The following is a 23,122-nucleotide window of genomic DNA, read 5'->3' as shown; positions in this document are numbered from 1 at the left end:
CTGCAAATCCGGCAGCTCCATGAAACAGACATGGCTCTTTCTCACTCTAAGCCTGCCCACATGCAGGTCTCTCTGCAGGACAACTCTCTCCCCACCTCAGTCCCTCAACTCTGTCAGGAATTATTTTCTCTTTATCAACCTTTAAGAACCACTTTAGGCATGGCCTCTCTGGGGAAGACTTCTTAAGTACGTATGAACGTGACCTTCATCCATATTATTCCTCTGTTTATTTCTATCATAGAATTTATCACACTGGTCTGTTATTACCTGTGTCCTGAGAGTGCCAGCACAGTACCTAGCAACCAGAATTTTCCAAATTGTAATCAATGGGATAAAATGTTTGATGTGTTTACTTGAAAAGATAATTTACATTTATCGGGTGGCTCCAATTATATATATTAATAGTATAATTGATAATTATCAGTTGTGTTATTCAACTTGACATCTGATGGCAAGAAGTTATATTCTTTTAGTTAACTTTTAGAAGATGCAATAGTACAAGAAGTTCTAGAATAATATTTATGAGTGAACTGTATTATATAAAGGAATTTAACATTTTATTTTTCTCATTAAAACTGTTCTGTTTTTCCATAGAAAAGTATACTGACCAGAAAAGAAATAAAAGAGTAAAATGAGGCAATATCTTAACAAAGATTTGTCACTGGTTATCACGGAAAAGATCTAAGCTATTCCACTGGTCATCAACTCAGTAGTTGTTGACCTCTGGCATGTCACCTCTGGCATGTCACTGAGAGACACAGTTGGCTACTTTTCTCCCTCCTTGTTTTACCTTATTTCTCTGAATGTAAGGAGTATCCCTCACTACCATTCTAAGAATTAAAAAAGAAGCCCATGTTCACTTTAACCATACAATTCACAGTGCCTCCATAACAGTTTGCAAATAAATAGAGGAAGGTTTTGTTTTGTCTTGCTTTGTTTTTAGGTTGTTGTTTTTTTTCCTGATTGGTATAGGAATTAAAGATTTTGGATAAAATAAAGAACTACACTCTAATCTACCCAGCATCAAGTAGCTAAGCAAAGGATACTACTTAAGCAGTAAAAATATAAAAGACCAACATAAGTTTTAAAAGATATATGAATCAACAGAATTTTAAATTCCAATTCTTAAAAAAATTAAATAGCAGTAACAAAAGATATAATGATACAAAGACAAGACAATAAAACAATACTTCATTAGCCCTTTCCCCCTAATTATTCAGACAAGATTGAAGGATATTATAGTATAAAATGTTAAAGCAAACTGTTTTAAACCCTAACAACTACTTTTCCTAATACTATTGATTAAAAACTCTGAAAGAAAAATCAAATAAAACCAAAAAAAAACAAGCTGTCTCTAAAACTATAAAAAAGCAAAATGTAAGAGGAAGTTTAATAAGATGTTCTCATAATAAAAACTTTATGAAGTACTAAATTAAAGTAATAAAACTTTTTAAATATCACCATCTTTTAAATATATAAAACATGTCTTTCTTTCAAAGATCTGATATCACAACATCACAGATTTTCACAAAACTGAGTCACTAACTTGTATTTTTTCATAATAAATTTGCAGTTATATTTACCTTCAGATCCCATGATGAAGTGATGGATATCAGGGCCTGTTGACATACGAGGTCCTTGACAGCTTTTTTCTATTATACCTCTAGGTGTTACCATTTTTATATGAACCACCTGTTTAATACAATGCACGGTGTAAATTCTACACATTTGTCAGTGAATATTGTGTGTGTGTACACACATCCATATATATTTATATAAAACACTACTTTTTAAATATTGGGTTAAGTGATAAATGGTGATGCCCTTCAGAATTCTAATACCTTTTAGTAATTCTTGCACTAAAAATAAACTTTATAAACTTTAAAAGAGGGTCAAATCAATCTATGACTCCTACTGGTTTAGGTATATTTATCATCTTAAGAACTGAAAAACATTTCTTTAAAACAAATTTAGTCTATCCATGTGGCAAAAAACTAAAGGACGAAAAAAATACGCAACGGTCGTATTTTAATAGGTTCATTCTTTCACTAATTTAACAATATTTATGAAACACTCTTACTCATATCAAGCACTGCTCTAGATGCTTAGAATTCTAAGACAAAAACTTTTTCTTGCCTTATCCCCTCCCTTCAACTTACCTAATATGTCCACTTAGTAGGAAAAAGTGAAAAGAATAAAGTATTACTTATGATCAGGTCAAAATTGGGATGAAGAGGGAGATCCAGTAATCGGGCTAAAGAGAGGGAGAGGGATATGTGTGCGATATACATGTGCGATGTGTCTCACACAGGTGAGAAAGTAAGTATACTGCGGGAGGGGTCACTCAAGAATAGTTCCTGAGGTCTGAATCAGAAATGGTTAGGTAAAAATCCAAAGCATATTTAGAACGGTTTTTGGACAAATAAATAAAAACAGTCTAGGTACTGTTGAAGAAAATGAGCAGAGAACATCAATAAGCAATGTACAAAGTAAAAAACAGAAATTGCCAATGAGATCATTTTAAAAGTTTACATTCACTAGCAATTAAAGAAATAAAAAATTAAAAGACAAAATATAAAGAGTCCAATAAAATAAAGATTCTTATAGTGTTAGCGGGAATGCCAACCGGCACAAAATTTCTGTACAGCAATTTAGCTATAAGGATCCAAAGACAAAAATGGGGGCCGGCCAAGTGGCTAAGTTGGTTAAGTGCGAGCTCAAGAGTGCGAGCTCTGAGCAACAGCAGTTTGATTCCCAGCCAGAGCTGAGCTGCCAACAGGTGGCAGGATGGCTCAGCTTAAAAAAAAAAAAAAGACTTAAAAATGTATGAACATCTTGATCCAGGATAATGTAAACATTTAAAAAGTGTGCATAACAAAGACACCTAAAGTGTTAAATTACTGGGTGTTAACTATAAAGAACCAAAATTTTCATTAAAGGTTTACTATTTCTAGCAATGAAGATATTGATGAAAATGTTGAAACTTTAGACTTGAAAAGCAAAGCTAAATAGCTCTAAGAGTAATGTTAGGGACATCCCTTTAATGGTCTCATAAATTAAAGTTATTTTAAATTGTTATCAAAATATTGATGACAAGGGAACTAACATTTATGAAGCACATACTGCACACCAAGGACTCTACCAGAATTTTCATTTTATGTCCTTTACTTCTTATAATAATTCTATGCAGTGGTTATCATTATTCTATTTTACATAGGAGAATGCTGAAGTTTAGAAAGGTGAACCAATTAGCACAAGGTCACACAACTAATCACTGGAAAAGCTACAAATGGAACAAATGATACCTAATTCCTCACCAGGATGCCCATAGTTACACTGTTCTCACAATAACTCCCAGAACATTGGCACCAGATCAGCTAAAACAAAATGGTGCGCACATAAAACACTAGAGGTCATACCGCCACTTACTATAACCTTTTTCAGTCGGTCCCCTTAATTCCATATGGAATTTTTTTTTTCCAGAAATATAAAATCTCCTAAGGCAAAAGATGGAGCAATGACAAGATCACCTAAACAAATTGACTAAAATCTTGTTGGAGTTGAAGACTGAGGCTCCATGAGGTTTATAAAATAATATTTATATATTTTAAAAGTCAGATACTATGAAACATCTATAAAGCTTAAGTATCAGTCACTTAAAAAGGAGCACCCTTAAGCAATGACCACAGCTGTGTCTTTCAACTGCTTCCATTATTAGTCGATGTTACCATAATCAAAAGGAGTATATTTCTAGAGGACTCCACAATCCAACTCAATTTTTAAAGGCTTTAATCACTGTATAATAATCTCTATATGCTAATCAATTATTTTACAATAACTAATAAACATTTACCAGGTCTTCAATATTGCCGTAGATATTCTTCTTCATGCCTGAGGCCCGAGTAGAGACCCATCCTCCCACAGTGCTGAATTCCAGGGAATCTGGTTCATGACCTGTACAATAACCACTTTCTTTAAGCTGAAAAACAAAAATGGAATGTTTGACTAGTGAAAATGGTCCCATTTCACACAGCACTCAACACATTAACTCTTCCTACTTTAAAATTCCCATATGTCACTGGAATTTGGACTCATTAAAACCTACATAGAAAAAAGAAATACTTTTATCATAACTTGTCCAAAATATTTTTTAAGCATTTGCCTAGAGGAAAACTTTACAAAGCTGAAAAATGTGGTCTTAAAAGACAGCTGAATTTTCCACAGGTTCACCAGACAATCGTACTCCTTATATCCTTTTTATTTTTAAAGTCAACTACCCTCCCTTCTTTTTTTTTTCCCCCACAAAGAGACCATTTAAATACTTATGGAGATCAGATTATGCTTAAATAACTGCCAACTTCACCAAAACACTTTCAATAAATAAAGCACTTAATCTCTTGTTCTCCCTACCCTAATATAATATGCAGCAGGCCTGCAGAAAATCCTAGCAAATTGCCTGTGCTTAATTCTCTCAAGGAGTCATGTGTTTTAATGCACAGCCATCTGGTTAGGCTTCCTGCATGTAATGCTGCCATGTACTTGTGATGCAGATCATGCATTCCTGTACATTAAATAGTCACTTGTTTCTCATTTTTCTATATTAGCTGGGCTTTGCCATCTGCACAGCACCTGAGGTTGAATGATGCCCTTTATGCAACAACACCAAAGCCATTCCACTGAACTCATTTTAAAGACTCAGTCATCTCATGTCAAACAGTACAGACACCACCATCTGCATACCCACTGTCTACTGCACTCAAGCCCATCAATCTGTGTTGACCATTTGATAGTCAATCAGTGAGGCAACTGCTTCTGTTTTTCAAGTAAGCCATGCAGAGATGTAGAATATGTCAGCTAGGTTTGTATATTCATGTATTTAAGTATGGTATGAAAGTTGTAATCCAAAAATTGAGAGCCTATTAGGTTAAATATAATTTGTTAGCTTTCGCACACAAGCAATGCAAATTATTTACCTTTTCTAGTTTTGTTGCTAGGAAAACAAGGTTTAAAAATTATCAATTGTTACATAATAGGATTTTTCCACTAAATATTCAATACAATTATTGAATTGTATTGAATACACCCACAAGTAGGTAGCTTAAATACATGACTGAACTGGTTAAAATAAAGATTATCAGACTGCTATATTACATTATTTCCCACACTCCCAAACAATATATATTATTCACTCTCAAAAGACTACTGTCACTAAAATCTTTTAAAATTAGAAGAAAAAGAAAAGACATTCATGGGGAACTTAGATGAGCTAGGCATTGACGAGGGAGTTTTCACTTATTCTCATGAAAAAAATCTCCACATTACCTATACAGAAGCAAATCATTAAATACATGTTTAAACTATTTCTGAAAGTGCATCCAGAGTGCTGAAAAGCACATACAGGAGAGGAAACTGCCCAGAACCAGAGGAAAAAAATAAAAGGATCAGAGAACAGACCAGGAGAAAATATTTGCAAAAGATACATCTGATAAAGTACTGTTACCCAAAATATACAAAGAACTCTTAAAGCCAAGAATAAGAAAACAACTCAATTAAAAAATTGGCCAAAGACCTTAACAGACACCTCATCAAAGATAGCAAATAATATAAAAAGCTGCTCCACATATGTCATCAGGGAAATATAAATTAAAACGAGATACCATTACACACCTACATGAATGTCCAAAATCCAGAACACTGAAGACACCAAATACTCGCAAGGATGTGGAGCAGTAGAAACTCTCATAAAATGCTGGTGGGAATGCAAAGTGGTACAGCTATTTTGGAAGACAGTTTGGTGGTTTCCTACAAAACTAAACATCTCTTAACATACAATCCAGCAGTTGGGCACCCTGGTGTTACTCAAAATTGAAAATTTATGTTCACATAAAAACCTGCACACAGATGTTTATAGCAGCTTTATTCATATATTGCCAAAAGGTGGAAGCAGCTAAGATATCCATCAGTGGGTGAGTGGATAAATAAACTGTGGTACATCCAGACAATGGAATATTACTCAGTGCTAAAAAGAAATGAGCTATCCAGCCATGAAAAGGAGACCCCTTAAATGCGTATTACTAAATGAAAGAAGCCAACCTGAAATGGCTACATCTGTGATTCTAACTAGATGACATTCTAAAAAAGGCAAAACCACGAAGATAATAAAAAGATCCATAGTTGCCAAGGGTGGGGGAGGAGAGAGATGAACAGGCAGAGCACAGAAGAATTTTAGGGCAGTGAAAATACTCTGTATGATATTATAATGATAGATGCATGTCATTATACATTTGTCCAAACCCATATAATGTACAACACCATGAGTTACCTCTAAGATAAACTATGGACCTTGAGTAATTATGTGTCAGTACAGGTTCACTGTTGGTAAAATATCTACCATTCTGGTGAGTGATATTGTTAATGGGGGAAGCTACGCATGTGGGGGGTATATGGGAAATCTTTGAACCTCCCTCTCCCTTTTTGTTGTAAACCTACAACTGTTCCTAAAAAACAAAAAACAAAAACGAGTTTGGTTGTTTTTTTTTAAAGATGAAATAAAGACATTTTCAGACAAACAAAAAGGAAAGAATTCATCAACAGTAAAGATATGTTAAAAGAAGTACTTCAAGCAATTGGTAAATAACATTGGATGGAATTAAGGGTACCAGAAAGGGTAACTAAATGGGTAAATACTATATTAAATTTTTTTTACTATTTAAATATCTTTAAAAGACAATTCACTGGTTCAACAAAAATAATAATCTATTGTAGGCTTTACAGCATATGTAAATAGAATGTAAGACAATAATAGCACAAAGGAGGCAAGGGGAGAGGGAAGAATACTATTGTAAGGTTCTTATACTAAACTCTGAAGCATTGTATTATACTTGAAGGTAAACTGTTTTAAGTTAAAGATGTATACTGTAAACCCTAAAACAACCCTTAAAGTAACAAAACAAGAAGTTATAGCTAGTAAAGAAACAAAGGCAATAAAATGGTATCGTAAAAAATATTCAATCCAAAAAAAGGCAGTAAAAGTGGAAAAGGACAAAAAAAAAATAAAACAGATGGGAAATATAGAAAACAAAAAGTAAGATGACAGATTTAAATTGAACCATATCAACAAACAACATTGAAGGTAAATGGTCTAAACACCCCAATTAAAAAGTGGAGATTGTCATGTTAGATACAAAGGAAAGACCCAATTTTATGCAGTTCACAAAAAAAAGCACTTTACATTAAGAAAAAAAAGACACGGGCCGGTCGAGTGGTTCATGGTTAAGAACTGGCTTGGGATGCCAGAGGGCCCCGGTTCGGATCCCACATATGAGGGCCAGTGACACTGCCCTCCACAGCTAAGATGCTGCAGCCCCTGTGGCAGTGGGTTGCCATGGGCTACCGTATGTAGCCAGCAGCCAGCGTGAGCAGCCAACAGTCGCAGTGAGCGGCCGTCCAGAAGCCGGCGACTTGATCTGCCTCGCCCAGGAAGAGTGCAATGTTGGTGCCAACTTGGGCCAGAGAAGCAACGTCCTCCACAACTAGACTGAAGAACAAAACAAAAGCAACTTGTCTGTTCCCCTTCCCTCAATTCCCCAGCACTGTTCCCATCCCCGCAATTCCCCAATAAAAATCTTTAAAAGAAAAAAAAGACACAAAGTAGTTAAAAGAATGAAAAAAAGGAAGATACACCATGCTAACAATAATCAAAAGAAAACTGGAACAGCTGTTTTACTATCAGATGAACTAGATCTCAGACCAAAGAATATTATCAAGAAGAAAAAAGGTCAGTTCATAATGATAAAATGGTTCATTAATCAAAAAGATATAATAATCTTAAGCATTTATTCCCCTAATAATAGAGCTTTAAAATATATAAAATAAAAACTCATAGAACTGCAAGAAAAAAACAGATCTAAATGATAGTTGCATCTTTTAATTCCCCCTCTCAATAATTGATAGTACAAGTAGAAAGAAAATAAGAAAAAGTATCAAAGGCCTGAACAACACTGTAAATCAATTTCACCTAATAGACATTTACAGCAGAAGACACACACTTTTCAACTGTACATGAACATTACAAGATAGACCATACTGGGAGCCATAAAACGACTATCAATTAATTTGAAAGAATTCAATCATATAAAGTATGTTTTCTGAACATACAGAATCAGTAACAGAATGATGGAAATATTCCCCAATCACTGGAAACTATAATTATTTGTAAGTACCCATGGGTCAAAGAGAAAAATCAAAAGGGATGTAGAAATATTTTGAAATGAATGAAAATGGACATATCAACATTTATAGGATACCACAAAAGCAGCAGTTAGGAGAAATTTATAGTACTGAAAACCTGTATTAGAAAAGAAAAATCATAAATTACCCCATTTCCCACTTTAAGACATAAAAAGCATTTAAGAAAATCCAACATCCATTCCTAATAAAAACTCCATAAAACTAAAATAGAAGGAACTTCCTCAACTTAATAAAGGGCATCTATTAAAAAACCTTATAGTTAGCATCAGAATTAACAGTAAAGAACTGAATGCATTTCTCCTAAATCAGAAACAAGACAATGATGTTTTCTTTCACTTCTTACAACATTGTATTAGAGGTACTATATCCAGTGCAATCAGGCGAGTAAAAAAAACATAAAGGCATACAGATTGGAAAGGAAGGAGTAAATTGTCTTGACTCACAAAGGACATGATCACATATGTAAAAAATCTAATGAGAGCTACAAGAAAATTTTTAGAACTTGTTAGTGAATTTAGCAAGGTTGCTAGATATAAGATCTCTATACAAAAATCAATTGTATTCCTATATAATAATAAAGAACACTCAGAAATTGAAAACTTTTTAAAATACCATTTACTGTAGTACCATATATATACATATATGTATACATATATACACATATATATACACATATATACATATATACACATATATACATATATACATATATATATATACATATATACATATATATGTAATGGTTAAGAGACAAATCTGATTTTAAAAATATGAAAGATCTATACACTGAAAACCAAAAGATACTGCAGAGAGAAATTACATACCTAATAACAAACAAACAAAAAACTAGAGATAGTCCATCTTCATGAGTCAGAAGAATCAACATCATTAAGATGTCAGTTCTCCCCAAACTGATGTATAGAATCGATGCAATTCCAATCAAAATCCCAACAGGCTTTCTTTTTTTTTTTTTTTCCAGATATTGACCAGCTGATTATAAACTGCATATCGAAATGCAAAGAACCTAGAATTGCCGAAACAACTATGAAGAAGATTTATGATAAAGCAACAATAATCCAAATAGTATGGTACTGGCATAAGAACAGGCAATATTGATCACTGGAACAACATAGGGTGCAGAACTAAATACAAACACATATGGACAACAGACTTTTTTTATGATGGCGCAAAATCAGTTCAGTGAAGAAAAGACACACTTCTCAACTATAATTATATATACATATAGTCACGGGACATGGAGTAGAGAGTGGGAATGGAGTCAATGGAATTGTAATAGATAAGCATGATATGGGGGGGAGGGCAATAGATGAGGAGAGGGGGGTTGTTACTTTGTGCGGGTGAAAAGGATAACTATTGCATTGTTCTGTACACCTGAAACAATAAAAAAAAAAAGACACACTTCTCAACAAATGGTGCTAGAATAACAGGCTATCCATATGCACGCACACACAAAAAGAAACAAACATTAACTCAAAAATCTCCAAAACTCATTATATGAAAAGAAACTAAATGCCCATCAATGGATGAATGAATAAAAAAGATGTGATTAGGGCCGGCCGAGTGGCTCAGTCGGTTAAGAGCTTGCTCAAGTTTGAGTTCTGAGCAACAGCGGTTCGATGCCCAGCCTGAGCCGAGCAGCCGCTGAGCTGCCAACAGGTGGCAGGACGGTTCAGCTTAAAAAAAAAAAATGTGATTACACACACACACACACCACACAGGAATATTATTCAGTCATGAGAAAGGAGGATATCTTGCCATATATGACAGCATGAATGAACCTTGAGCATGTTACACTAAGTGAGATAAAACAGAAAAAGACAAGTACTGTAAGATATCACTCATATGTGGAATCTATTAAGTCAAACTTGTAAAAACCACAGAGTAAAATGGTGGTTATCAGGGGATGGAGCATAGAGACATAAGACTGATGTTAAGGTTACAATCTTGCAATGAGTAGTAAATAACCTATAGAGATCTAATCACAGTATAGTGAATATAGACAATAATATTGCACTACAATCATAAATGTGCTAAAAGACTAAAATTTAATTATTCCAACCACTAAAAAGAAGGGACAATATGGAATGTGATAGAGGTGCCAAATATTGTTATAATGACAACCATAATATATAAATGCATCAAATTAACACATTGTACAACTCAAATTCACAGCACATGTCAAATATATTCAATTAAAAAACTCATCAGAGGCTTGAATGCAAACTAAAAACTATAAAACTTAAATGGGAGAAAATCCGTTTTGTAACCCTAGGTTAAGCAAAGGTTTCTAGATATGACAGCAGTAGAATGTTATGTAAATTAATACATTGGACTTCATCAAAATTATAAACATTTACCCTTCAAAAGACTCTGTTAAGAGGATGAAGAGACAAACCACAAACTGGGAAAAATATCTGCAAAGCATATATCTGAAATAGGACTTATACCCATAATATAGTTTTTAAAAAACTCTCAGGGCCAGCCGAGTGGCGCAATGGTTAAGAACTGGCTTGCAACGCCAGAGGGCCCCGGTTCGGATCCCACAAATGAGGGCCAGTGACACTGCCCTCCACAGCTAAGATGCTGAATAACAGCTCAACCTGGAGCTGGGCTGCCCTGAGTCGCCGGCAATGGCGTAGGCTGCAGCCCCTGTGGCAGTGGGTTGCCATGGGCTACCATATGTAGCCAGCAGCCAGCGTGAGTGGCCAGCAGCCGCAGTGAGCGGCCATCCAGAAGCCGGTGACTGATCTGCCTCGCCCGGGAAGAGCGCAATGATGGTGCCAACTTGGGCCAGTGAAGCAACATCCTCCACAACTAGACTGAAGAACAAAAGGACAGCAACTTGTCTGTTCCCCTTCCCCCAATTCCCCAGCATTATTCCCATCCCCCAAATTCCCCAATAAAAATCTTCAAAAAAAAACCAAAACCTCTCAAAACTCAATAGTAAGAAAACAAATAAGCCAATTTACAATTTGGACAAACAACATAAAGACGCTTCACCAAAGAAGATATATGGATGGCAAATAGCACTTGAAAAGATGTTCAACATCAGAAATCATTAGTGAAATGCAAATGAAAGTCACAATGAGATACCATAACACATCTACAGAAAGACTAACATTTAAAAGATTAACAATAACAAGTATTGGTGGGGTTTTACAGAAAGCTGAACTCTTACACAGTGCTAGTGGGAATATAATATGATGCAGTCAGTCTGGGAAAACGTTTGGTAGTTTTTCAAACAGGTAAACATATACCTACCATTTGATTTAGCCATTTAATTTCTAGGTATTTACCCAAGAGAAATGAAAGTATATGTCCATACAAGGACCTGCACACGAATGTTCCCAGTAGCTTTATTGTAATAACCCAAAACTGGAAGTAATCCAAGTGTTCAACAACGAGTGAATGGATAAACAAACAGTGGTATAGCAATACAATGGAATACTACTGAGCAATAAAAAGAAATGAACTACTGATACATGCAACAATATAGGTGAATCTCAAAATTATTATGCCTAGTGAAAGAAGCCATACCCTCACACCCCTAAAAAAGTACATGATTAGATTTTAATAAAATTGTAGGACATTTATTTATTTATTATTAGTTTCAAGTGTACAAAACAATGCACAAAGTGACAATCCCCCTCCCATCATTCACTGCCCTGCCACCCCCGATATCATACATATCTATTACAATTCCACTGACTCCATTCTTACACTCTACTCCACATCCCGTGACTATATGTATATATAATTATAGTTGACATACAATATTATTCAACATCAGTTTCAGAAATACAGTGCGGTGGTCAGGCCTCTACACTGTCTATGAAGTGGTCTCCCTAACAAGACATGAGTCCATCTGGCCCCCTAAAAAATATTTACAACATTATTGATTATATTCCCCAGACTGTCTTTTCTCTCTCTGAGGCCATATTGTAGTTGCCAATTTATGTTGTCTTGTCCCTTCCCCTTCTCCCTCATCCCCACCCCCGTCCCATCTAGTAATCATCAGTTTTTCCTCTGTGTCTCTGAGACTAAAATTGTAGGACATTTAAACAAATCTACAGTGACAGAAAACAGATCACTGCCTGCCAGGGACAGGATAAGGGAGGGCTGGAGAGAATTATATAAAGAGTTAAGAGGAAACTTCTGGGGTTGGTGCATGTGTTCATTATCTTGATTGTGGTGATGGTTTCATGGTTGTATTCATATATCAAAATGTATCAAGTTGTACATTTTAAATGAGTGCAATTTATTGTATGATAATTATACCTCAATGAAACTATTATAAAACAAAACAAAAACAAATGACCCTAAGGATTTTAGCCCAAGCTGCCCAAAAGAACTGAATTTCCAAAAATGAGATGAGAAGACTACAAAATAATCCAACTGTGGAGAAAATGGAAATTCAATATTCAAAATGTTGGCTTTACTTAGACATTTTGCCGAAAATGTGTATTAGATATGCAAGTTCAAATATCAACTAGGCAACAGGACATACAAGCTTAGAGTTCAGAAAAGAAGTCTGAGATGATGATATAAATTTGGTAGTCTCTGGCATGCAGAAAGAATACTTAAAGTCAGCTGTGCTTGAATGAAGCAGATAGTGCTTAATAAAAATTAGTGGAATGATATAAGTTCTAAGTACTTTATATTAACTTATCCTAACAAAAAGCCTTATGAAGTAGGAATTATCTCCATCTTATAGATGAAGAAGTTAAGGTATAGGAAAATGAGTCCCTAGGTGGGAAAAAACATAGGTCACACATCCCCAGACTATTAACTAATAAAACAAAGTAGTCAAAGATTTAATAAACCTAGAAACAAATTCCCAAAATCCATTCATTGACATATTAGTAACATTTATATACATTACAACCAATGTAATCAACAAGTCAAAAAAGATTAAAATCAGTGCTACCCAAGTACTATATTTGTGTCATTTTAAAACTTCTAGCAGGAAAAAAGGGGGACATTTTAAACTGGTTACTTCAGCTGACATAGAAACTGACGGACACAGAAGTTTAATGAGGAAGAACTTGAACTGGGATCAAACAGATGTAGAAACTATATTATAGTCTACTAGAGGCAAAAAAGAAAGTTCTGTATTGACATTTAAAGAAATGAACTAGTAGGTAAAACATCAAGTTCCTACTCTAGGCAAATGTCATTTAAATTTCAAGGAAATACGTTCCTTGAATTTTAATTCTAACCTTTTAAAAAAAGAATAAGAAAACTCGGAAAGGTTAAAATACTACATCAAACACTATAATAAAGGATATAAATTGGAGACATGAAAGGCCATCTTTTGTTTAAAAAAATTGCTATATTGAGACTGCCTCATTCAGGCATATTGAAAGGCTAATACAGGACTTTTTATAGTTTTTTTTTTCCATTAAATACTATTATTCTGCCCACTGAAGTTCATTATAAACTATAATAATTAACAAATCTAATTACCTTGACTTATATAAAATCTTGTCTTATTGAAGATCTTTAACACTGCCTCAACAAATATGTTCAATTTTATTCCAGTTCTCTGTATCTTACTGCATTAAATAAAAAATAAAGACAATAAACGGTTTAATAACTTTTTTCAAAGCCTTTCATCTAGAATTGTTCACTGGCATACGAACTTCATTCAACTCCTTACCAAGAAAAAAGGAAAAAAATAAAAATAAGATCAACAAGCATGTCACACATCCTTTAGTGTCCTGTTAAAAAGAGGGAAAGGTCTCTGTAACCCAAGTTGAACAAAGTAGTAAGTACATCACCAACAAACTGGACATTCTAATTTTTGTTTAGAAAGGCTGAGTTACAGTCATCTTAAACATGTTTGAGGAGGTTGAAGGAACCAATACATTTTAATAATTACCTGCTTAGAATCCAGGAAGGAAACCTACAGTTTTCCAAAAATGCATTTGAATTCCAAAAAGAGTGTATGAGGACTCCAAGAGTGTCACTAACTATATGAGATGACCAGTTTTCAATGAAATTAAACATTGAAAAGTTCAATAAATAGCAAATATCAACATCTACTCACTTGATACTATTTATCATCAACTTCTGAGAATTCTATGTCCAATTTGTTCCATTTTGCGCCATTCTTACTACTTTATTTCAGGTCACTGTCAGCAACTGCCTAAATCATTGCAGCACCCTCTTAACCTACACTTAATGTACCCAATCCATCCTCCACACAGTAGCCAGAACTAACTACAAAGATAAACTTCAAACTTCTAAAAGGGGCTTTATAAGGCCCTTTATGATCTGATCTCATGTTTTCCTGTCTTCATCCTTTACCACTGCTATACATACACCCTCCCAATATACCAACACCAAGAATGTGTGTTTTCCCATATACACACACTAGACCTCACCCACTTCAGCTCTCTGCAGGCCCCAGGCCCCCAAAGCAACAGTTGCCTTTAAAGCTTCTGCATGTACTACTTTCTAAATGGATTGTTTTCCCCTCCTATCTCCTTTTTTCTGACTCACTCATCCTGACGTCTCATTTAAAATGCTGTGTTCTCTGTAATACCTTCTTTATCTAACTCCTTTCCTCCTAACCCCTTTTGATGAGTCACAACACCCCCATTTAGCCTTCTCCTAGCAATTCTCACTCTGAATCGTAATTGTCTATTCACCTCACTTGCTGTCGTAATATAACATAAGCTATGCAAGGGTAGGGGATGGTGTCTTATTCATTATTGTGTCCTCAGCATCTAGCACAATACCTGACCCACAACAGAAACTGAACAAACTCATTCAGCGAACGTGTCGTAAAAGGTATTTCATTCACTGAGTAGACACATAGCAGTTTTGAAAATCTTAATTAAAGAAATAACATACCTGTCTTTCCAACTCTTGTCCTGTTATACCAGCCTCTACATGAGCTGTCAGATTGTTCTCATCAACCCAGATGATCCGATTCTGTTGCAAAGGAAGAAAAAAGTTTCATCTCCATGAACTATTAACATTTTCTCAAGAAATATAATTTCCTAATTCAAAGCAACAAGTGACAAGAGAGTAATTGAGCAAGTAGGGTTACCAAGACTAGAAAGCTGCACTTGTCCCTGACTATACAACTTGACAGACACAGTCACAAAGGCAGTATATTACACAGGAGTTGATCTAAAACATAGATTCTGTCCGTACTCAGATATTAATTCAAATTAAACTCTACCTCTACCTTAGGCAAATTATTTAACGGTCTACACTTAGTGTTTCCGCATTTGTAAAGTGTGGATAGTAATACCTACACACGGGGTTGCTGTAAAAACTAAATGAGGTACTACACACAAAAAGCTCAGCATACACAGTTTTGGACATTCTGCAAATACTATCTGCACTACTGTTAATAATTAGCAATCATGTCTAATTTAGGAATATCAGAAGATGGACACCATGAGATTAGAAAAAGACACCTGCAAAGACATTTGAATATACTGGGTCGTCGGGAAATTCATGACGTATTTTTCTATGTTTTTCAATGCAAAACAATGGGGGGACAACCCATCCCTGCCTTACTTTTTTTTTTTTTTTTAAGATTTTTATTGGGGAATTGGGGGATGGGAACAGCGCTGGGGAATTGGGGAAGGGGAACAGACAAGTTGTTGTCGTTTTGGTCTTCAGTCTAGTTGTGGAGGACGTTGCTTCATGGCCCAAATTGGCACCATCATTGAGCTTTTCCTGGGCGAGGCAGATCAGTCGCTGGCTTCTGGACGGCCGCTCACTGCGGCTGCTGGCCGCTCACGCTGTCTGCTGGCTACACACGGTAGCCCATGGCAACCCACTGCAGCAGAGGCTGCAGCCTACGTCGTCGCCGGTGACTCACACCTGCCTTACTTTTAATCCAAAATAGGACCAGAGAACCCAGGCAGAAGACAAAGCACAATCCTGCCTCCAGCTGAAAAGAAAATGAATATCATCTGGCTCAATTTAACAAATGTATAACTGTCAAAAAAGTGTTTTTAACATTCTTATTTGACCTAATTTACATATATATGAATCTTGATGAATTACATTGTATTATTAAAAGCAGACTTCTTTCCCCTTCTATTTACCAGTCAGATAACATATAGAATCTTCTTCTGGGTCCCAGAGAACTTTTCTTTGCACTTTGATATGTTCAATTTCATTGCAATAAGTAATGCAGATAAGTCTCGTTAATAATAAAAAGGAAAAAATGCTGTAGATAATAAGAAAGTAACAGCCTAACTGTATTCCAAATTTGAACACATACAAATAACTTCACTGCTTAATTCATAGGGCTATGATAAACATTAAATATGATGCTGTATGCAAATGTACTTTTTGTTTTATGTTATATAAAACTATCATTATAATTATACTCTCAAAATAAGACAATAGTAATTTCAATATAACTATGGTAAAATCAGGCTTTTGGTCTTATAGTAACTAAGCAAAAGGAATTATTAAACTGTAAAATGAAAAAATTCAGTAATCTGATAGTACCTTATATTATAGTAATTTATATATATGTATATATGTATACATATGTATATGTGTGTATATATATCTTCTCCCCCAGTAGACTGGTTCTTGAGGCAACTACACAGTTTTGCTAATTATACACCTTGTATCTACCAGGGGTCCAAACAAATTTTTGGTAGAGCAAAGAAATTAAAGGAGACAGAAAAAAAACACCTATGGCCACTCACAGAGAAACCTTAAGAAAATATATTGGCTACCCTGTTACATACACTATACACTACCCTACACAAGTTAACAACAAAACAAAAACCTTTAAGGCCGACAAGTCTTAGTATTATCATATATACTTAAGTAGAAAACTGACACAACTAGCTGCTGTCATATTTTGCACATAATATATCAGAAGGACACTGTGCAGTATCCTGCACAGATATAGCTTACGGACTTCAATGCAAATCACAATTATAAGGACAACTCATCCATTACAATATTTCAGAGAGCTGAATGTGGCAGTGAACATGTAAGGTTTTTCTACAAAATAAATGGTTAAAAAGATGGCATTTAAAATTCTGCCATGGAATTTTAATCTCTACTCAATGTAAAGACTTTTACTTCTCTCATTTAATCTTCACAATAACCTTCTGCAGTATTACTGTCTCCATTTTACATATTCAGTAACAGATTTAGAGGTAAATCTGTACATAGTAGGCTAAAGAGCCAGAAATCGAAATACATTCCCATTCCTATTCCAGAATAGGCTACTTTTAAGATATCCTCGAAGGAAACTGCCTTTTCTTAAACTCTGAGGTAAAAACAAAGATCGATGGGTCACTTTTCAGTAGAATAATCAGGCTGTCGCTATCTGAACTTGCAGATCAATTTCAGTAACACTAAAAGTGGACAGCTATAATGTACCTCCTGATGCCATGTGACATGGAAAAACACATCATCATATATGAGATATACTTGCTTAAAAATATATTAAAAGCTATGCCTGATTCTACCTAGATTTTCTATCTAACTTCAGGTTTAGAGGACAAACAGGGCCTAGAGGAAGAGTTAAATTACACCAAGAAGAAGCAACAGGCAAATTCAAATTATGACATATTCTAGGCTACAAATAACCGCGTTTCTCCAAGTCAGTAGCATTCAAAAAAGGAAAGCAGGGCTTCAGATAAAATGAGACTTAAGGAATCAACCAAAAGCTAACATGGGCCTTGTCTGAATCCCCATTTGAACAAATGAACTGTAAAATAAAGACAATTCTGAGACAACTAGAAAATTCCAACGTGGACTGGATATTAAATGATAGAAGGATTTACTTCTAACTTTGCTAGGAGTGATAATAATATAGTGAGAAAAAGTTCTTTCTAAAAACAATAACACAGAAATATCTAGGTGTAAAGTATATTAGGGCTGGCTTTAAAAATAGTACAGAAAAAAGATAAGGCCAATATGGCAAAATGTTAATTATTTAATCTAGAGAATGAATATATTATTCTCTCTACTTTGGTGTTTGAAAAAATTTCAAATAAAATAGTTACAAAAAAATTCTTTTATTTGTAATAGAGGAATATGTAACGAGGAATACTGTTGACTATATGAAGGTTGTGTTCATACCCAAATTAAAACTTGTATGTCACAATGTCCAACTCTTGGACCGCAATGAGCCAAAACTTAAAAAACGAATCCTATCATTAAAATTTGCTCCTCTATTCTTCCACAAGCAAAATGCAAAAGCATTGGTAAAAATTTGGGGGACAAGTAAATTTGGGTGATTCAAATTATGCTTAACTAATATTATTTGTTTTGTAACGCCACAAATCAGATCAAGAATTGTATCAATATTCCAATCCATTCTTCTCAAATCATCAATTTCACATGTCAATTTGGTAGAATCCATCAAGATATATATATACCTTAGAGCAAGAGTTAGATTAGCTTTTGGAGACCTGAACACAAGGGCAAAAACATAACGATAAAATTAACTTAAAACAAAATGGACAATATGCCCTTTTGTAATTACAATTAAAAAAGAGCCAGAAAGACACTTTTTAAACCAAACACTATATTCAAATACATCTTAAATGATCATATACCATTTGTGAAGTATCCAAAGAAATAATTGTTCTTGTTTCATCTTCAGGACACATCAGGCCATATGAGACACTTGTTCCTCCTGCCAAAACAGGAAACAACTTTATGTTTAAATATTTTATTTTTAGTTACATATCCAGGGCAAATCCCTAATACAAACTATACAGGTAGGCCTGCTAAAAAAGTAATACCTATTTCTACTTTGCAAAATGTAATTTGTAAATGCTAACTCACTAAAAGCAAACACCTTTATTTTATGCTGCATGCCAAAATGAAGAACTATTAGGAGCTAAAAGCAATGGAATATTGCTCCAGCCTCTGGGCACACTCAAGTGAAGTCTCGAGCAATTTGTGAAACTCCAAAAACACGATTAGGAAAGTTCTAAGCTAAAGATTACTGTGGAAAGATAGCTTAAAAGAAAAAAATACCCACCCTATAAAACTAAAGACACCATTACCTCCTTTCTACCATATTATTGTGATTCATTTACCACTTAAAATAATATCTTATATTCTCATACAAAAAGGCTTTAATAAATTAGAACATAAACAAGTTAAAAGTGCCCAGATTATATGATATTCAAAACCAGATTTCTATGTTCTTTGGTTGAAAAAAATGACTTTAAGGTAAAATAAATAATACAGAGAAGTATTTAAACAATATGCTCCTGTTTTCCATTAGCATTTGTGGTCAAAGAAAAATGATTTCTTGAAAACAATACTAAATACAGTGTTCTTAGTTCTTAACCATATCTGTATCATCATACGTCAGAATAAATCCCTAACTGGTACTTCCACAGGTTTTGGACAGAAAACACGTGAAACTCACCTTAATACAGGTAAGACTTATAGGGGGTGCTGATCTATGAGTTTCAGCTTAATGTACAAGGTGAGAACACGGGTTGTCAGTTAAGAACATGCCTGTGCTCAGTAACCACTACTTGCTTGCCACAGTCATTTGAAATCAGGAAAATATTTCATTAAAAGTAGCACTACAGGGCCTTTTTTTTGTATGAATTCAACAGAAAGTATCAGCTGCAGAAGGAATCTGGAGCTTCTGATTTCTTGGGGTCCTATTTCCATTCCATCACTGCCAATTCAGTCTGGCAATTTCCTTCCTTTGGCTTGTGTGGTTGTTAAAACAATGTGGTTGATGAAAGACCAAGAGAGATCAAATTTGTCTTAAAATGCAAAACAATGTCAGTTTTCAGTATGAAAAGATATTATTGATTTGGTCATCAGATCTTTTATGCTGCATTGCATTCCTTCTCAAAGGTTTATGCTGGGTTTATTTAGCCTTTGAAAAATATTCTCTCCACAAGGATAATGGTTAGAAAGTAATTACTGTAGCAGGAACATATTCTTATTTAGGCATTAAAGTCACAGTTTCCACAAGGACCCATACGGGCAAGAAGCCTTTAAGGGTACATCACATCTCAAACAGTTCAGGTCGATCTACTCCAAACAGAAATGAGCAGCATAAACCAACTTTTCAGAATAACCTTTTCATAATTACAAGAATATCTGTTTTCAGTGGGATGGCACAAATATTTAAAATACAAATATTTTTAAACAGAAAGAACAAATTTACATCATATTGAAATTCAAAAGGCACAATACTTACCACCAATTGGTATGATACAAAGGTTATATTTGCATGCTAGATTCACAATCTTAACTACATCATCATGACATGCTGTTGAAAAAAGGGAAAATAAATTAATCACAGGAATGTGAATAAAATCTGGTTAACCTTGCAAAATATGTGTCTTTAAAGTTCTTTAGTGTCTAAACTTTTCCTTCATTTATTTATCCATTAACACACGAAATAGCTATATTAAAACCACTGTTAAATCTGATTTATCTTTTCAACTTTTCATTTTGAAATAATTTCATACTTACAAAATAGTTGCAAAAATGGTACAAATTTCCTTCACTTAGCATCCACAAATACTAACATCCCACATAACTATAGTCCGATTATCACAACCAAATAATTGACACTGATTTAATAATACTATTAACTAATCTATAGACCTCATTCAAATTTTGCCAACTGTTCCACTAATATCCTCTTCTCTGGACCAGGATCACACACTACATGTTGCTAACATGTCTCCTTAGTCTTCTTTAATCTGAGATAGTTTCCCAGTATATCTTTGACTTTCATGACTTTGACACTTTTGAAGAAAATTAGTCAGTTATTTCATAAAATGTCCCTCGATTTGGGTTTGTTTGATGTTTCCTCATGATTAAATTCAGGTTATACAATTCAGCAGGAATCCCACAGAAGTGAAGTTGTGCCTTTCTTAGTGTGTTACATCTGGTGCATGATGTAGACAGACAGCTCTCACTTCTGGTAATGTTACCTTTCATCATGCTGGGTTTCTCCACTCTTAAGATTATTATAATCAATAAGTATCTTGTAGGGCGATACTCAGACTATGTAAATATCATGTTTCTCATCACATTTTTACCCACTAATTTTTGCATCCATTGATGATTCTTTATTCTATTTTTTAAACAGATTATTTAAAATATTATATAATATACTGTATATGAATTCCTTTCTATTGTCCATAACTATTTTGGAGTAAAGGTTATATAAATAACAAACTTTAACTGAGGAAGCCTTTAAATATCAAGCAAGAGGTGCTAAGACTCAATCTGACTAGCAAGAGGGCACTAAGGGGGGGCACTAAGAGTATTTTAGAAAGATCAATCTTACAGAATATGGAAGAGCATGGAGGACAAAAGACTGGAGGTAAGGAAACCATGCAAAAATCTAGTATTATTTGCTAAGGGTTTGAAAAGGAATAAGAATGCAAAGAAAAATACACAAAAGAATATCTATTTATGAATACAAAAATACTGTTCTATAAAAGCTGTAATTATCATTTCTCAAGTTTCCTTAAAGCTAGGACTATGTTATGTTTATTATTCCAAGTTTTAAGGAAAATCCATTTTCAAGCTTTCAGATTAGTTACAAAGCTTACTCTTTGTGGCAAAATTTTTACTAAATAGAATGAATACTAATTCATTCAATAGTAAATAAAATACCCAAAGATGTCTGTTAAAAACCTTTAACAAGGCAAAACTATTTCTAGGACTGTCATCTAATCAGAAGCTACCTTCGGCCATGTTATCTGACACAGCACTTCCTCATCCCACCACCCACCCTATTTTGCTATCTTCTTACTGTGTCTTATTTTTCTTTACAGCTCTTATCACTCACTAATCAATACGTTATGTATTTATTTTTCTGTCTCCTCCCAATTAAACTGACAACTGAGAATAGGGATTTTTGTTTTGTTCACCGCCTATCCTCAATATCTAGAACAGTACCTAGCACATATCTTCACAGACCTAACGTTCTGGTATTTATACCACTGAAAATAATATATAAATACTAAATTAGTATGCAAAATAATTTTTAAAATGTTATTGTGAAAGACTTTAGTTTTACAAGTATACTTACTGCAGACAACATATATTGTATAAGTGGCTAACTATGTGTCCAAACTAAATGAAAAGCAGAGATATCTACACTGTGTAAAGATCACAATGATGACAAATACTGCTTTAAAGAATACTCTAAATCAGAGAAGTTATATAAATTCCAAGTTCTTACTTTTAGACAAGCCCTAGACATACTGTTAAAGCAACATGTAGAAATCAGATTCAGGTTACAGCCAGATTTAAAGACATCCACAATGACAGATTTCCTAAACACGTGTGTGTGTATTATGTATATGGTATATATCTATTCAAACAGCCACCTCCACTCTATGTAATACACATTGTCTCAAATTGCCACATTATGTCAAAACTTGACCTCATACAAAGAAAACCTTGAACTTTATCACTAATAGAAAATTTACATTAAAGCCAAATAAAGGCTTCAGTGAATTGATAGCCTGCTAGGAGACAAACAATTTCCATCAAGTCCTTATACTGGAAGGCTCAACAGAATAAAATTATAAATTTGATTCAGGCACCAATACACTATTCATATAGATTCTTGAGGTATGAAACAAGATGGCAAAGGGAATATTTTAGAAAAATTAAACTTTCAAGAGTGCATGAGAGGCTTGGAGGAACAAAAAACTTGAGGCATGAGAACCTTTAAAGCTATTGCAAAATTTCAGATGTGCATTGACAAGGGCCTCAATTGGAAAATGGAATGGAAAAAGAAAAAAATGGAAGGGTAAATTTGTGAAAGAAGGATTTTACAGCATAAAGAAACTTTTGTTCGGGCCGGCCGAGTGGCGCAATGGTTAAGAGCTGGCTT

The 23,122-nt window shown here is 34.3% G+C and overlaps 1 protein-coding gene across 1 annotated transcript in view; it reads right to left on the bottom strand.

The window, feature by feature from the left end:
* The window catches only part of AGPS (alkylglycerone phosphate synthase), a 124,927-nt gene that overhangs the window by 66,824 nt on the left and 34,981 nt on the right, over positions 1 to 23,122 (bottom strand). Inside the window, exons 6-10 of the mRNA XM_019654018.1 lie at positions 20,456 to 20,527; positions 18,834 to 18,913; positions 15,130 to 15,210; positions 3,854 to 3,979; positions 1,584 to 1,692 (exon numbers count right to left, since the gene is read on the bottom strand). Coding sequence (XP_019509563.1) covers positions 1,584 to 1,692; positions 3,854 to 3,979; positions 15,130 to 15,210; positions 18,834 to 18,913; positions 20,456 to 20,527 — 468 coding nt within the window. The remainder of the gene's footprint in view (positions 1 to 1,583; positions 1,693 to 3,853; positions 3,980 to 15,129; positions 15,211 to 18,833; positions 18,914 to 20,455; positions 20,528 to 23,122) is intronic.

This window comes from Hipposideros armiger, unplaced genomic scaffold (genome assembly GCF_001890085.2).
Source record: "Hipposideros armiger isolate ML-2016 unplaced genomic scaffold, ASM189008v1 scaffold_212, whole genome shotgun sequence".
NCBI lineage: Eukaryota > Metazoa > Chordata > Mammalia > Chiroptera > Hipposideridae > Hipposideros > Hipposideros armiger.
The sequence above is the reverse complement of the archived record's forward strand: the minus strand, read 5'-3'. Positions and strand labels throughout refer to the sequence as shown.